Source organism: Opisthorchis viverrini, assembly GCF_000715545.1.
Source record: "Opisthorchis viverrini unplaced genomic scaffold opera_v5_44, whole genome shotgun sequence".
NCBI classification, from domain to species: domain Eukaryota; kingdom Metazoa; phylum Platyhelminthes; class Trematoda; order Opisthorchiida; family Opisthorchiidae; genus Opisthorchis; species Opisthorchis viverrini.
Genome location: NW_008751700.1, coordinates 653,287 through 670,864, shown reverse-complemented (window position 1 = coordinate 670,864; position 17,578 = coordinate 653,287). Strand labels below are relative to the sequence as shown.

The following is a 17,578-nucleotide window of genomic DNA, read 5'->3' as shown; positions in this document are numbered from 1 at the left end:
TTGTGTATGTGCTATTCATGGTTGTACGTGGGCTGGGATACTGCCAGGGCGCCCACACCTAGACAGGGGGAGGATTATGGTCCTCAACCAAAGCCTTTGGCTCAAAAGCCTAACCGCAAGGCAGCGGTGTTTGGCGGGAAATGCAAATGCATTACCATTTCTACGGAACAAGTCGCCACATGTTCCAACCCCCAACCTGGAGGGCCAGGAGACTGTGTTCGTCAGACCTCTAACCATTGACCAACCTGGTATGAAAGACTCTGTGAGTGTCGCGCGGACACCCCCCAGTATAGCTCAATGGGTCGCCGAGGTGCACAAACGGCCACACCACGATAAGGTCCAGTCTCTTCAGCCTATTGGCTGTGGTATCAAAAGTGCTCTGTGGTCTAATCCTTCGAAGGTTGACTGAACGCAGGGAGAAAACCAGGCTGGGCATTGTTCTGCAAGACGATGCATAGATCATATCTTCACCCTCTGACAGTTTCTGGAGCAGTAACACATTCCAGCAGCCAACAATGGTTGTGTTTCTTGGTCTGAAAGCCGCCTGTGACTCTGTGGACCATTAGACACTGTGGTAGTCTGGAGTAAGTGTGTCCCCCATAAATTCTTGACCATCCTTAATGCGCTGTACGCCAATTCGCGCGGCCGTTTGAAGGTCTACGGGAAGCTCTCGCCTGAGTCCACCACATCAAGTGGTGTCAGATAGGACTGTTCTCTTTGATCTTTCCTCTTCGACTTCGTTATTGATATGAAGTACATCAAATTGCTTTTGAAAGAAGTTACCCACGATAGATGAACTGATCATAGCATAGGTGGCTCTCTATAGAGGAAAATGTTGGTAGCTCAGGTAGCGTAGATGATCATTGGCTTGTTCGCTGAGCTGGGCAGCAATCAGATTGCCCAGACATGGCCCAGTCGTTCCCTCAGTGGCGCTCATGCATCCAAGCTATTGCCTTCAATGCATAGCTCCCTCCCAAATGTCCCCACGTAAATTCCCACTGACAACTCTGTGTTTACACATCTATTATATCAGCTTTCCCCTTCAACGCGCAGCTACCTACCCAACCCCCTAAGCGTTCAGCTGTAGCACCCTTTCGGTGCCTAACTGCCATGCCACCCGAAGGAAGCACGAGGGCTGGGATACTGACTGGTTCCCCAAGCCTAGACAGAGGAAGTCGAGTGGCAGAGGTCGGATTCGAACCACGGACCTTCCGGTCAATAAATTCGCGCTCTAACCACTTGGGCCATCTCGCCCCAATGAACGGAAATGTGGCAGTTAGGACCACCGTACGACAAATATACGGTTTTTACAGCTGATACTGATCATGGTAATAATGTTAGGGAGCGTGATGGTGCGCTACGGACCTAGCAATGCACTGATGATGTCAATCAAATTGTTAAGCTCAGTGAACAAACGAACGACCATCTAAGCTACTTGAGCTACCGACATTTTCCTCTATAGTAATGCGACATTTTTACGAAGGTGGCCTCTCCTGATTTTCAGTCCCTGTGTGAATGGCTTCTCTTGGTTGGACAGATTTGTCCGGACCACCCAGTTCACCTGAGACTATCCGCTGTGCTTTTCTTTTGATTTGGTTGTCTGTGAACACTTGATGGAGCGATTAGTTCTGTTCAGGATTCAGTGGGCCGCTCTTCGGTAAGGTTTTCCTCCTAGCGTCATCATCATCATCGACAACATGACATCCGTGTTCAACACCGATGCCTCACTACCGCTTCCTCCTAGCTGTCAGCTTCTTGCCAAAATGTGGTGCGCAGAACTGATTCTTCGTTGGTTTTCCGACTTTTCTTTATTGCTGACGCTTCTGGAATCTTGTGTAGTGGTTTCATTCTCGCAGATTGGTAAAGGTCCTTCAGTCTGAGCCCTCAGGCTCTGAACTGCGCTGTGGGTATAGCAGCCTGCTGCATTATCACTTCAAGGTACATCGTCATTGCAGAAGAAATGAGTGAAACAGGAATGTGACATGATGCTAGCTTGCCACCTCTAAAAATCAAGACAATCTGAACAGTTGTTTGCTTCCTTCGGGTAGCATGGCAGCTAGGCACCGGAAGGTGTTACAGCTGAATGGGTTGTCTGCAGTCAACTGATACTGCCTTCAATGGACAACTCTCCCTACTTGTTCGTATGAAGAAATAATCGAGGCACCGAAGGGCACTACCTTGGTACGCCGTTTTTAGTTCATGCCCCATCATTCAGCCAGCTTTCTCTGAGCAATACAGTTTTTTGACCCACTAGGTGTCGATGGTTCTGTCTAGGCTTGGGCAACATGTCACTATCCCAGCCCTCGTGCTTCCTCCGGGTAGCATGGCAGCTAGGCACCGGAAGGTGTTACAGCTGAATGGGTTGTCTGCAGTCAACTGATACTGGCTAGTGTGACGAAATTTACCTAAAATCATATATAATGAATCGTTCAGCTGTAGCACCCTTCCAGCGCCTAGCTGCCATGCCACCCGAAAGTTGCACGAGGGCTGGGATACTGCCAGGTTGCTTAATCCTAGACAGAGGAAGTCGAGAGGCAGAGGTCGGGTTCGAACCATGGATCTTCCGGCTAATAAATTCGCGATCTATCCAATTGAGCCATTAACCATGGAGACTGGCCTTCGTGCTTTTTTATTTCGAATGTTTTTCTTTATATGACTGGCTCGTTATAGTCGTAGTTGATCTGGCGAAGTGCGTTTCTAATCCGCTTATTGCTTTGCGTGACACTCGTATTTCGCCTTTTTCTGTCTAATTCCTTTAGTATTGGCGCTCGTGAAAGCGGCTCAGCAGCAGCATGGTCTTCGGCATGGGGATTATCAGCGTTACCATCAATATGTATCTAGGAAGCTGAGACGAATGCGCAAATCGCTGCACTTTCAACAGGTATGCATGTTTTTTACGGCTTCGTATCTCTCGGCCACCTTACTTATTCTGTAGGGTAACCGGTCGAAAGTGCTGCCCAAGAAGCTCACATCGGATATGGTCACCGACCCACGGTTCCTTCTTCTAAAAGTTTTTGAGATCGAACGATCGTGGGCCTATGCGATGCAACTGAAGGCCGACTCCAACACTGAGTTCCGAAAACGTTTTCAAATGATATCACGTTTGCGGAAAGCGGTACTTCGAGGAAATCAACTGTCCGAGCTGGCTACGGAGTTGCCAATGTTAGACGCTCAAACCAAACTGGAATTGCAAGCTTACATTCAGTGGATCCACGGCGTGCTTGCGTTCGAACTGCAGGTTTGTACTTTGGAGGTCGTGGAGCGTTTTTATGTATTATAGATTTCTACCTTGAATAATTGTTCCTATTTATTACAATGGTCAGCCCAGCAACTCCGGTAATCGTAGATCTCGTGATTCATTTTATGTGAAATGGATTTTCACCAACATGGTCGTGTTCTGTTCTTTTGTTGCGGCTAGTGAAAGATGAAAGGTGAGAGTACTGTCCACTTTGTCGATTGAATCGGTCTTGCTTTTCACCTACTCTATTCAACACCGAGTCTGGTTCGCTGTTTTTTTAGATTCTGTACTCAAGTCATTTTGCTTGAACCTTTTAGAAAGTGCTACCCACAACTCTTTTTGTGTCTTCCCTTCCGAAAAGTTGGTAAGCGGTTTTCCTCTGCTGGGTGAATCCCGTCCAAAGTATCTTTCCGGGGGACGTGTTTTATCGTTATTATTTGGGGTGGGCATATTTGCAGATCGAGATTTCGCCGGACTCCCGATCTCTGCTGACCATCAACATGCATCGAGGCCTGTACGAGTACAAATGTCTACCATTTGGGGTTATGACGACCCCTGTGATCTTCCGGCAGATGATGGACACTATCATCTCTGGTTTCAACGGTGGGCTCTCACCTTGCTCGGCTAGACTTCGAAATCCAGTATCGACGTACGGAAATTTACGCCCGAACGGATGCACTCTCATGACTGATCAATCATACTGCCCCAGAAGGGGATTCCGTTGTCGCTGCCTTGTCCATTGATGACCACGCCAGCCAGCTGCTGCTCGAAGCAGTCCGTGCGTTACCAGTGACTGTACCGGATATCTAGCGCGAAACTTCGGCTGATGCGACTATCGAACCGGATTGTTCAGGTGTAGCCCCCTTTCGGTGCCTAGTTGCCATGCCACCCGAAGGTTGCACGAGGGCTGGGATACTGCCAGGTTGCCCAAACCTGGACAAGGGAAGTTGAGAGGCAGAGGTCGGGTTCGAACCACGGACCTTCCGGTCAGCTAATTCGTGCTCACCCCCCATGCAACTGTTCAACAGGCGATCCATTTCCTCAGGACACTGGCCGACAAAATCCCCGGACGACGATCTCCAACCTCTTTACCATCGTCGGGATTTCTAGTCTATTGTTGGCGACTGCCTCATGTTTGGAGAACGTGTGGTGATGCCACGCCTTCAGGTCCTGACGCGGTTTCATCCGGGGTATCTTTGAATAAACCGGATGAAATCAATCGTTTGTAGTTACGCTTACTGGCCCGACCCGAGCGCCCCTGGTCCCGGATGCATGTCGACTACATTGGCCCTATTGATGGTGTAACATGCCCCATCTGGTTGACGCCTTCTCCAAGTGGCCAGAAGTTGTGCCTAGCCAACGGCACCCAACACCACGAGCCCTGTCTCAGCTATTCAGCCAGCACGACCTGCCGGAGACTTAAGTATCGGACAATGGATCACAGGTCAGCTCCAGCTGCTTCCAAGAGTTCTGCCGGAGAAACGCCATCACTCGCCACCGTACCACTCACAGTCAAACCGTCGGGCAGAACGTTTTGTCAGTACGTTCAAGCGGGCCCTGCTCAAATCTCGAGGGGAGGGGACATCCGTCGAAGTCTTTCAGATATTTCTTCTTGTCTATCGGACCACTCCAAATAACTCTTTGGAGGACCGGAAATCACCTGCTGAAGCTCTCGTGGACTGAAAATTGTGAACTATCAATTCTGTCATGTCTCCGACACCAACAGCTCGTTCCCGGCCCACCGTGAACACCAAGCCGCCCAACTTGACCTGGATGCAATTGTTTTTGCGCTGGACTATCGACCAAGGCACGAACCCAAGGACACGTCTTGCGGAAGCGCTGGAGCGTAATGTATGACGTCTCTGTTGGCCCAGATATTTGGACGCGACTCAAGAATCCACTGCGTTCATGCCATCTCTCGGAGCCACCAGCGCACCACAACGACCTTCCGCTCGACGTTCTCCTTGACATGTTTCAACTCATGGCGATCACACCTGATGCAACGCGGCCGGTGACACAGGGTTTCAACCAGTGAACCGAATCTTCTTCCAAGAAGATGGACAGATCGCCGTTGACGCCAAACGACCGCTTTCCAAATGAAACCCAGAAAGGCCCGTTGCTGAATTTTCCCCAAGGGAGAGTGTTGGGGATATCAGAAACCGTTTATTTTTCGAGTTATTGCCAATTTTACTCTCTAAAAATTTCAACTTTTAAATTTCGCGCCCTTTTCAACCATGTTGCGCCTCAATCCAGAAAGATCGTGCCTCTTTTCTATTGGCCAGTTGAACTTTGTGTGCGCTAGCGAATTTATTGTTCCCCAAGGTCACTCAAGAAATATATTCGACGGCGCTCCCGCTGCACTTCGCCTTTGATTGAAGCAGCAAAAGCCCTTCTCTAGAGGTCCAGCCTTCTCTCTCTGCACTAGAAGTGGTTGGGCTCGTGCCGTAGCTCGTTCTCAGGTCGCATATAGTTGTTGATTGTACCCGTTCCGATACAACACATACATACATAACACTAATGTCACGGATTATAGCACTGTGATTTCCAGTGCATGAATCTTCTGTTTGACTATGTACTGGGCTGGATTAATACCTTCAGTGATCAGAACATGGTTGCTAGCTTGTGTATTGTTTACTGCATGTGGCCATCTATTGCACAATTGATTATAGACGTCTCTTTTTGATAGCCTAACTGATTTATGTTTTTTTTTCAAGGACTGGATGAAAGCCAAGGAATTTCTTGAGGCCACACAGGCTATTTATGCAGGTCTGATGCAGACCATCGAGGAGGACAATCGTGGTGTGTACAGTTCCCGGGTTGATGACATTCTACCCCAAATTCACTATTGTGCTTATAATATTGGTGATAAGTCGGCAGCAACGGACTTGCAACGCATGCGTGCCCAAACTACTACGGAGACTGGTGGGTTGGCAGAGTTGCAGCTTGATCAATTGCTGAGTCAGGCGCGAGCAAGCCAAGCAGGTCAGGTGACTGAAGTAGAGTGGCTAGGAATGACGATTCCAGTGAAACTAGAAAAAGCCAAAATGGCGATTCTAACAGTGAAGGTACGTTCACCCCCCACCCCCCCCGATTTTACTATGACTTTGTTGTCAGTTGTTCATAGGGAAGCCCTACACTGGAACGACCACTTCATAAGTTTTGGGTGCGAACAATTTGGACTGAAAAATGAAGGAAAACCATGACTTTCTTGCCCTGCAGGTTTTCACCTTACAGACTTCTCACTATTAGTTCGTGCGAGCGATTATTTACAGCTTTCTTGATGTCCACTGCGAAGGTATCTTCATCGATCATGACATCATCCACAGAGATTTCTTAAGGCTACTAGCGTAACCTTTGTATCCATCCCTTGTTACTAAGGCTTGAACCAGCTCCTACAAGGGTCAGGTTTATTGCCCCGTTTCAAACCGCTTATGAGCGGGTGTGCAGCTAAGATATCGTTCAGTGACGTCCAATATTTCGTTTTTTTAAATTGGTTTATTTTTCCACAAGTGCCCACGCCTGCTGAGGATGTTGCCGCTTGTACCGTAGAAGAACCAGTTGATAAGCGGTATGTTGTCACCACAAGTACCACACTCTTGATGTTTGGCTTGAAGTAGTTTCTCATTTTTTCCGCTGTCGAACCCAGAGCTGGCATGTTTGAGATGGGAAAGAACAGTCGAGTTTGAGCTGGTAGATGAGAGAGGTGACAGTCTGCTCCCTTTCGAACATGTGTCTTACATTAGTGAAGGTACATATTGTGTGTGACGTAGATATCGTAGACAACAGGCCAAAGAGAAACAATACATGACGTGCATCGGGATACAGATCCGTTGGTACATAGAATCTAGATTTTATACGTTGCAACTTTGAATTCCTGAGTATAGAGTGAGCCACATTCCGAAATTTGTAGTATCAGGATAGAGTCCGTTATTCTCTTTCTTTCTCTCTCTCTCTCTCTATATATATATATATGTATAACGAGGCAAGAATACCAGGTCGTGTGAGGCGGTTTAACGCCGCAAATCCATCGATCTAAGATTCGCAGGCTTTTTTGGCAGGAAGTACCATTTGAGATGTCTACACAATGCTCATTTTCGAAAAGTGGATACACAAACTTAACGCAACAGTTTATGACAACAAACTGAAATCGTGCATGCAATAACCATATTTCTGCTGGGAGAGCACAGTATCAAACGAATCTAACATTTCTTCTGCTCCTTAACCAGAAGCGACAGTGTTTCTTGGGCGTAACTTCGTGGGGCTATTTTAACTATATATATATATATATGTATGATATATGCATATATATATGATATGATATAACTATTGATATAACTAATGAAACTGTCGGAGCTTGCACTTGTTGTCAATATCCACTTCGTTAGATCTTCATTATTCAAGACATTGTGGAACATTTTTCAGGCACTGTATTGCTGCCATCGTCCAAAATAAGCTGGCTTTCTTATGAGTTCTGAAAATGTGATTTCTAAAACTGTTTAGACACCCTTTTATTTAAAGCATTTTGTGTATTTTCGTGCAGTAAGTTTAATTGAAGTTTGAAACCGATCCACTTCACGGTTTCTCATTTTCTGTTGATAAGTCAATGGATGATTCATTCCCTCAGGTGTCTGATTCACACTGGTGTTTCGAGAGAGCTAATTTGGGTACTAGATATCTTGTAGAACATGTGAAAATGCCCTCTGACCAGACAATCACATCTGTTAAACCCTTCTCCCATAAACCGGTATGTAGTCGAATAGGTTTGGTAGAACCAACTAATAATCTTTATGCAGGTTTGGTGGCTTCCATTCCCCGCCCTCCACGGCACCTTTGGGACTGACACTATAATGATTGAGCTAATTTACTCGACCGATTGAAATGCAATTTGAAGTGTTTGCTATAAACCACAGTTGGCAGAAAATGACGAAAACTTAAGTACCTATCTCTAAGCACGAAAGGTACAGTGCTTTAATCGAAGTGGCGAGCTCTCGGGAACAACTCAGAAGTTTTCACCTCAATATAGGAATGTGCGAACGAGTGCCAACGTTTCGTCATGGTTAACAGGCTCCCGAGAGTCTCAGTTATTCGGGACCATTCATCCTATTCGGACGTAGATGGATCAGATACGTTTCAGCATCTTTTTTTGTTGACTGCGTGTCTTCCGACTTCTTTGCGGGACTTTTGAAGAGGCTCAATCTTTCTAGCCGTTGGCGTTATCGATCGAAAGAAGAAGATTTTATATTCAGTTACCTTGGCTGGATTGTATGTCTGTTTCTATTCTTTATCGACTTGACTGTTTTCGGCACATACCTCCCTGAAACCCATGTTATCTGATGTAATGTTTGGCCGTTAAAAATATTTTGTAGAAAGCATGAATCTCACAGCGCGTTCTGTCACTGGCATAACGAATTAAATGTCAATTCGACGTGAGATATGGCCTGAACAACCAGGCAGTCTTCTGACTACTGGTACATCGTCAGAATATTTTGAATAGTCCTTGCGCTGGATCTGGCCAGTTTGATCGCATCTTTCATCAGAGATGGGGTTAGATCCCAAAACATTCGACCACAGGAAGAGGACATATGATTCTTTGGTTTCTAGTTTCAGGTTCTCTTCAACGGTCCCACCCACCCACCGCCGGTGACGACATAGGTGATTTTATATGCAAGTCGACGGTTGATCATAAAATGTTTCACACTTTCCAATACCCTCTTCAGCAGCCGAAATGTGTCAGTAGCCTGTGTTCCTTCGATAAATTTTAGGACTGTAGTTTACCTGACTGTTGCTTCTGCCAAGTCTGTCCGGCACGTGAGCAAGCTAGTCAGCTGTATCATCCACTTCAAGTTTTCAGATTATTCAGATAGCTCTCACGTTACTTCTCAGACTGGGTTGTAAAGAGATGTAAATTCCTGTGCCATTTGCCTAACGTATGTTCGTTTTTGCGCCACTTCACTGCATTTTTCTACGCGTAGGATTCGGATCAGGAGCTTCTAGGAATGGATAATCACAATACGAAGCTGTCCGTCTACGAATCTGTTTTGAAAGCCTGTGTTGATGCTATCGGTGCGGTCAGAGATGAAATTCGTGCTACACTGTCCACGGAAGGGGCAGTTGCAGCCGGTGCAGACAAGAAGATGGCTGCCGCAGTTGCTGCATCCAGCTCCACCGACAAAGTAGGTTTTTCTTTACTCGAGTCCCATGGTCAACCAGTAGTTCATTTTTAATAGATTGCACAATGGGGTAAGACAAGGGCTTTGTTAATCTGAATATTTTCTAGGTCTACTCTCGGGTTTCTCCAAATTATGTTGAGTATTTTTTTGCCGGTAGCATTAGTTGATCAGGTAAACCTGATGGGAAAAGTCCTTTTGGTATAAATTCAACATAATGACGTCAGAGTTTCTTATTGATTACCGTGAACGTTGTATAATCCGCCGTCCCCCTGCTCCCTTAGGTCTCCCGTCTCCAAGTTCTCTATGCCTACCTGCAATATCTAAAAATTTCGAAAACGATTGAACGTACGTTGTTGCATATCAAAGGGGCACTTTCCGCTGATGGTCTCGAAGCTGCTGGGCACGTGAAGGATGGACTTGGGACAAGTTCCTTTCCGAAGCCACAAGAACTCTCCAGGCTGTACGACACACTGGTTCAGAATTTACAAGAACTGATAGGTCTTCCTGGAGCGGTGCAGGAGCGTATGGGTCTTAAGGCATTGCTCCAGGCGAAAATAGTTGCCTATCGCAGCTACCGGTGAGTTTTTTATGGCGAATTCTCTCTTTCTTAATCCTGTTCGCCATTGGGTTTATCCCGTCTTTATTCCATTACGGCAGTGAAGCATCAGTGTTGAACACTAATGTCATGCTATCGATGATGATGATGATGATGATTTTATTAATTCTTTGGAGGTGGAGGGACATAGAACTTGCCCCATAACTCTGATTTCTATTTCTTGCGTATCTTCTCATACATGTGGGAGACAAGTTCGTTTTCCAGTTCTAAGCTCATCAGCGAGCTTTATTTTTCTTTGTTTTTCTGCAGCTGCTGTGAAGTTTGTGACTTGTACCTGTTACCGACTGTTCGTGTAAGGCCACTCAAGTGTAGCGAATATACACTCATTTCCAAACTAATTTGGTTCGAGAGACTCACCTGGAACCCAGTTGAGTCTCTCGTTTATGATGTTCTCAGGCACTCAAGTGTGTTGTGTGTAAATACTTCTATCATTGTTTGGCCTACTCATAAGTAACTGGAACAATGGTAGAACGAAACTTACGACTAGAGCAGCTCGGTAGTCTGTCGGACCCACTGTTCCAGTCGCTATTCGAAACATCGGTTATTCTACACACACCTGTCTTGTATTCTGATCCAGTGTTGTCTGGTGTGCGCTGCAAACGTAAGGCCCCACAGTCTGAGTGCTCGGAATTCGAACTATTGATTGTGATATGGGCAATAGAAAAAACCATCATTAATGAGGCAAAGTCGGAATGATGGCTAGTTGACCATTGAGTCAAGAAATCCACTGACCCAACACAGGCGGTTACTGTGGATAGGGCTTTCATCGTATTGGTTAGTTCTAATCCCGTGCAGCTCGCTGGGTTTTATAAAAATTGTGGGTGGACTTATTAGTGAAGAAGTGTGGAGATTCAGTCGCTTATCAAATCTAACGTGACTGAAGATGATATGAGTCATCTTGAAACAATGGAAGATCTTTGTCGTTCGACAGAATCAGAAAGAAAAAAATTAGTCTGTGAAAAATATCACGCAGTCAAGTAGTAGTATACACTGAATCCCTTCGACGATTTTGAGTTTTTTACTTCCCGGACACCCTATCCGGAACAAGAATGACCCATGCGAGTTAAGTCACTTGCGTGAAGTAAATGGTGCACTATGAGTATTTTATAGAGATAAACTTACTCGGTTTGAAGGACTTTCTTTTGTATTGTTATGTTTGTGGCATTTCCTCTGGTATGGGTGCCAAGAAGTTCCGATTCAGGAAACACAACCTATTTTTTCGCGATTTCATTGTTGTTTTCTTTCCAGGTGCTACTACCTAGCTTTCACCTACATCCACGGCAAGCGTTTCGCTGAGTGCTCGGCACTGTTGCAACGGTCAAGACGGCACGCGGAGGAGGCTTTGCAAGCCCTCTCTCCCACTACTGCCTCATGGACTGATGACGAATCTGCCGCTAGTCCCGGTCCACCCTGTGATCAACTGATTACCGAACTCACTTCCTTGATCACGCAAACTGAGGCTGAGGATCTGACTTGTCGCGCAGTCTACATGCTCGATCTGTCGGATTCCGGTGATCGACCGTTCGATACTTCAGAGTCGGAGAACAAATTGAGCCAAAAGGTATGCGCACAGTTTTGTCGTACTTTCACTTAGTCTTACCGCCTAATGTTAGCATCTTACTCTACTACTATATAGCTCTGTTCTGGACTTTGGTTCTGAGGCGTTAAATCATTACCAAATCCAGCGTTCGATAAATTACGCTCCTTTTCAAATGTGTACGGCTGTGTACATATGGGTTGTTCGCATATCCTGGCCCGCTATACCATCACCCTTTATAACAACACCCTCATCTTTCGTCCCCGAAACCTCACGGGTTAGTGTGATGTGTCGTACGAGTGGCTGTGACGTTGTCGAATTCCTTTGTGGCCACTACACCAGCATAGGCCAGCGACTGTAGGCTGATAGACCAGAGATGTATCGGTTTCCTCACTCAAACCGGATCCCTAGTGCATCTATTTGAGGAGGTGACGCTCCGATATGACCTTTCGGCATCATAGAAAGAAAATACATGTAAAGCCAACTGCGGCTAACTTTGGCTTACGGTTAGTCCATTGCGTGTGAACCGCTCGCATAATGAGCTATTCGCACAACCGTNNNNTAATGAGCTATCGCACAACCGTTGCATTGCATATCAATTCCCACACGGTCCATTCATCGAACAGTCAGTTTGTCGCACATCAATTCATCGCAGAAGCAATCGACTGAAGAATTTGAAACAACTATGTAGCCTCAACCCAGACCATGTAGAAAATCCAATCCGAATTGTTAGCCATTCTTATCTCTGGCACAACCATAGTAACAGTTACATAACTAAGCAATAAGGCAGTAATGCATGGCGTAATTTAGTCGCTGGTAGTGCACGGCATCAGTGATCTATCGTTGAAATTATTATGTCATCGGATGTTTTTTACGACACAAACCCGTCCTCGCACAATCTTAAGACGTTCCGCCCACGTTCGTTGAGTGGTTTTGCGAATTTCATGCTCCCTGCGTCTATATTTCATCCGATCATCCGCTTTTACAGGTTATTGTATCGCGCTACTGGACTACTCAGAACAAGCAAGACATGAGGGCCGCAACATACGAAAAGTTCGGTCCTCTTTTGAATAGTGTACAAGGAATCTGCTGGAATAAGATTATTTGGAGACGTGACAAATACTGCGCCCAAAATACCTTGCTTACTTGTGAAGCTGATGGGGAATCTAGAATTCCCAATCATATTGACAACTCGGCCGAAGTTCCCGCAGTCCGTGTGAAACATATCCATTCTTGTGGAACTCGTGTGCAACCAACGGTGACGATTGTCCCTTGTCCTAAGTGTTTAATATGGTAATTTCATGAGGCGAGGAACCCAGAGATCTGAGTCGGCTGAAGTCTGATGACAGTGGCAAATAGTTGGAAAGACGTTGCTTTTGGTTACGGACGAATCTATAACTTAACTAGAGAGCAATCCGAATCGGACTGCAGATGTGATACTCAACATCCACGCGAAACCCCACAAGGCCTACGTTCCTTTAGCATATGGGGCTTTGGGCAATAGATTTACAGCATATACAGCACGCTGCATTGATGCTTGAGCTGTATGTTCTATTTTTGGCCTTAGCTTATTGAGAACAGCCACCAGGGATATAATTTGGTCACTCATGTGTCTACCATGCGACTTCTCCGTACTTTTGTTAAGTCAACCGAATGCATAATAGACATTTAACCCAGGATATTAGGTCTCTAGCTCAACCGTCATGTATTCAGGTTACAAGGTAGTTTTTGAGCGTGTTCGTCATCGCTTCCTGTGGAGCTCTCTGGCTTTTTTATCAACTAATGTGGTCCTTTTCGTTTAACTCTTTTTACGGTTTCCGACTGTCATGCCACGAACAGTTCCGTTCGTTCTCGCTCTCCGGATGGAACTTCTCGTCAGTAAATCCTTTGCCATCTGTGGGACGATGTGCTGTTTAAAAGTGCTGAAAATGTCGTACAACCCGCGCAGATATGTTCTTTTAGTATCTCCTTAGAGGCTTATGCATATTTTCGACCGTATGCTGTAAGTCTCTCGGACGTTGCTTCTGTCACTCTTGAAGCACACATGCTGTTACACTTCATCTAACGCTTGGTAACAGAACTAGACACATACGACTATAGTATCCGACGATATCGGCCTTGGTCAAAGAGCTCAGTTTGAAGTCCAACTCAGTTAGGATCAAGGGTAGTTTTTATTTACCCTAGCTTCATTTTTGGCAGATAGCGGCACTTAACTGCCATGTCCTACAAAGCCTTGGACTCTATTGGAGCAGTTTGAGCTTTGATGGACCGCACCCCGGATCAGTTCGGTGTCCCTAGCTTATCTAGAAGAGTTAATTATGAAAACATGTTTGTGCCGAACTGATTATACGGGGGACTGATGCGCACTGAGTAAAATGGGAACCGATTTGTGCAAACAGTATATATTACACACAGAATCACAGTCATTCATGATAACCTAGCGACTATGTACTGTCGTCACCGATTGTATAAATCTATGGTTGATTCATGTGCAAACTTGATTTGACTGACATCAGACATCATGTGAACAGGGAAATGAGGGTGGGACTATCCACAACTATATGTCACGTGGTTGATCCTAGTACTGCATAATTCGACAGTGTTCTTATGAAGGAAGTCGTCAGAACGCGTGAGACCCCTACCCTTGAGCCATTGACACAGCAGAAATTAATCAAGACGAATGTAACGGTGGAAGGTGAAGCTAACCTCGTGAGTTTTTGTGGAGGGCAATCAAAATAATGGGGAGTCGAATGTACCATAAACCAACCAAGTGAAATACGTGTAAAGTGGTTACAAAATAATATCAGTTTTCTGAAGACCGTGTGAACGACCGCAATCTGAAATAGGTTTGCACTATTTCCTTAACTGAAAAAGGACAAATGTCATTAGCAGGAATTATGTAATATGAGCTCGTCTACAGACGTGAGAAGATGTTTTAATACTAAGGCGAAATAGTTCCTATAATCCTCTGGATGCTGGTCGACGTGGCCGGTAATATCTTTGTAATTATCATACCTATTCTGATGACCGTGGCTTTTTGAGGCGAGAGATGCTTAAAATGTAGTGGAAGCAACTGACAAATGTTGGTTGACATCTCTGTGGCTTTGTGTAACCTGTCTTTATCAGTCCGAGAACTCGAGAACATCTGCTTGCCGACCATCATATTTGGATTAAATCTTCGAGCTCTGTAATCTGTGGGTATTCAAATGTGTTTACTTGTGAATTCCGAGTGGAACTCAGTGCTTGAGCGAGTGACCCAAAACCGCTGCCAGATCATATGGCCCTTTTTCACCTTTTCCTGCTAGCATCGTTGGCTGTACATGACAATGGTTTGTAAATTAAATAATCGTAGAAGTTCTTGTAGGACTTTTACGCTTAGGACAGTTCCACGTATTTCCCAAGGTGGTTTGCTTTGAAAGGTTAAAAAAGTTTCAGAAGTTTGAATTCCATGTGATGACTATCGGAGCTAAGCTTAAATTACTGCTTCATGGACTGAGAAGTACAATTCTTCAGCCAGCGTTTCTTCACCAACTGCCCATTGAAGGCAGGTCGCTAGCTACCGGATTTCCAGATGTGATCATACTCTCGTATGCATCTGCTAATGTTAAATCGGGTTTCTTCAGCAGCGATCATTCTGGGCTTTTGAAACAGATGTTTAATCGCAACATATTTCATATTTTTCCGGTGTTTAGACTCAAGGAGAATTTCCCTTATTACCAAATTGACGGATTTTCGCAATGTTACGAGGTGGAATTTATATTTTTTTTTCAATTGTCGATGTCATCAGAGGAAGTCGGATTGGTCTGTGCTGCGCTGCGCTCCCGGAATTTCTGTCATGGTCTGGAGCCAATAGACCAATTGTTACTCTTGCTGTTTGATCGGTCCCGAAAACATAGGACTATGAATCATCACCGAGAAACCGTATTGATGCCAATCGGTGCCTTTGTCTTGTCTTTGTTTTAGGTTCTTCTAGATCGCTTGGATCACTATGTCGAATGCAACGTCGTGGAAAAGTCATTTACTACTCAACCCTATCCGTTCGTCCAACTCCCTCCACATTTCGAGCCCGTTCCCGTCAAGCCGATATTTTTCGACTTGGCTCTTAATCATATCAACTTCCCTTCACTAACGGAAAAAACAAGCACCGGCATGTCCAAAGGTACTTCTGGATTGTCCGGTCTCGTACGCGGATGGCTTTGGGGCTCAGGATCCGGTGCGGATGAAGGTCCATCACATTCCTGATGCCTGTCTGTTACTTCTGCGCTCCCCATGTGTTTGCACGTGACATTCACCTTGACTTGCCGATTGCTGAACTCCTGTGATTTGCTCTGCATCTGTCTGTTCGTCTCTTTTAAAAATATCCGTGGTGACTTATATGGACAATTTTCAGTTTCTGAGAGGGCAGACCTTGGTCAACACTGTGATTGTTGAGTTCATTGGTCGTATGACGCAATCGGCATGCTCCATTCCTGGGAGTTTGTGAATAACTTGGCATGTCAATAGCTCTAGTCACGTCAACAATCCCAACTAATACTTTACCCCTTCCCAGCGTGGGATAAATCCTTATAATGCGACCTAAGGCTGTGAGCGCCCATTGCATTACATAACTCGTCCCTCTCTAAAACGTGCCACCATACTCAAGACAGAATCTTTGTGGACAGAAAGGGTCACATCACTACTGTGGGAAGCAAACGAACCGGTTGCAACTAGACAAACGTGACAGCGCAAGCCTTGTAGAGACTTCCGGACGTAGTCAAGTTTGTTCGTGGCTGTCTACATACGGATGTGATGTTTCAGAACATCACACGTATGATATTCTTGCGGTAAACTGGCACTGAGGTGCAGTATGCAGCTGTTTCCGTCTGTACAAACCAGCATGCATGAGTGGGTATGGCATTTTTTCCTGTTTGGATCTGTTCCACCTGACTACTATGTTCAGCATAGTGGCAGTATTAAACAGATATTCTGATTTTTTTCGCGCGGAAATAGCGTTAGCAGACCTCAACTTGTTTGATGTGTCCCAGACAGAAAACAAATCATTTCGTCGGTTATATTTAATTTTCATGTTAGAGCTTTCTATAACGAGTAATCGAACATTGTACACCACAACCTAAAGACGCATTTAAAGCTTAACTTTGTGCACTCAACCACGGATAATGTTTTGATGATATTTGTAGCGAAGCCACTCCTTCGCCCAGAACGTACGGTTCCTATTGCAGCATCTCCCCACATGGAACGCAAGTCTACACGTTGCAGTGAGTAAAAATCGGGAGTTAACTGGGCTCCTTTTTCCTTACCTGTTTGTAGTAAGCGGTGCATACCATTCTACCAGTCAACACTTATTCGCTAACTGTGAATTTCATGAACTTCTCTTGAAATTTGAGGAGCCGTTTGTAGCCTTGGAGCCTTTGAGTGCATCAGTCGAGACATTCGATCCTTGTTCTTTTAAAAATGGCTGATGTCCATCGGTGGGAGAGGAGGTTCAGCGTCCAGTAAACGAATCAGCTAGAGATTTCCTCGCACGGCAAAGTACTGTGAAGCCCAATCCATTTCTCACGAATAATTCGACTTTCTTCCGGCGTAGGGTCACCAAATTTTCACCGTTAAATGACATTCGGTTTCCGTACACCACAACGCACGTGCTATGGCCTTTTGCGCTTCTGGTGGATGCGAAGTGTAACTAATACCAACAATCCTTAGTAGTTTTCCAATCGTTTGCTGAGATCAAAGTCTAATTTGAAAAAATCGGTGTACGTAAGCTTTCGCGATGCCAGACACCCCAATACACGGTATCTGTTCGCTTGCTTACCAAGGAACGCCTTTTTTCACTAGTCAACCAGAAGATTGAATACTCTGTTTACCACTGAGCAACCTGACGACTTCAGAAAGTCAGATTTCTTAAATCTCCCGCAAAATCTGTTGATACCGATTACATGTTCATGGTTATTCATAATATTTGCAGGAGTGAATTTTTCAACTACTTAGGCTAGATCGTGACATTATTGCTGTCAGTTTAT

General features: G+C 45.3%; 1 protein-coding gene across 1 annotated transcript in view; it reads left to right on the top strand.

Annotated features, from left to right (window-relative positions):
- T265_03194 (hypothetical protein) overlaps nucleotides 1–15,927 on the top strand; it is a gene marked incomplete at both ends in the record, with an annotated part of 22,839 nt that extends 6,912 nt beyond the window's left edge. Inside the window, 7 exons of the mRNA XM_009167613.1 lie at nucleotides 2,760–2,881; nucleotides 2,936–3,238; nucleotides 5,953–6,303; nucleotides 9,211–9,411; nucleotides 9,690–9,985; nucleotides 11,273–11,585; nucleotides 15,525–15,927. Coding sequence (XP_009165877.1) covers nucleotides 2,760–2,881; nucleotides 2,936–3,238; nucleotides 5,953–6,303; nucleotides 9,211–9,411; nucleotides 9,690–9,985; nucleotides 11,273–11,585; nucleotides 15,525–15,803 — 1,865 coding nt within the window. The remainder of the gene's footprint in view (nucleotides 1–2,759; nucleotides 2,882–2,935; nucleotides 3,239–5,952; nucleotides 6,304–9,210; nucleotides 9,412–9,689; nucleotides 9,986–11,272; nucleotides 11,586–15,524) is intronic.
- Nucleotides 15,928–17,578: the final 1,651 nt, after the last annotated feature.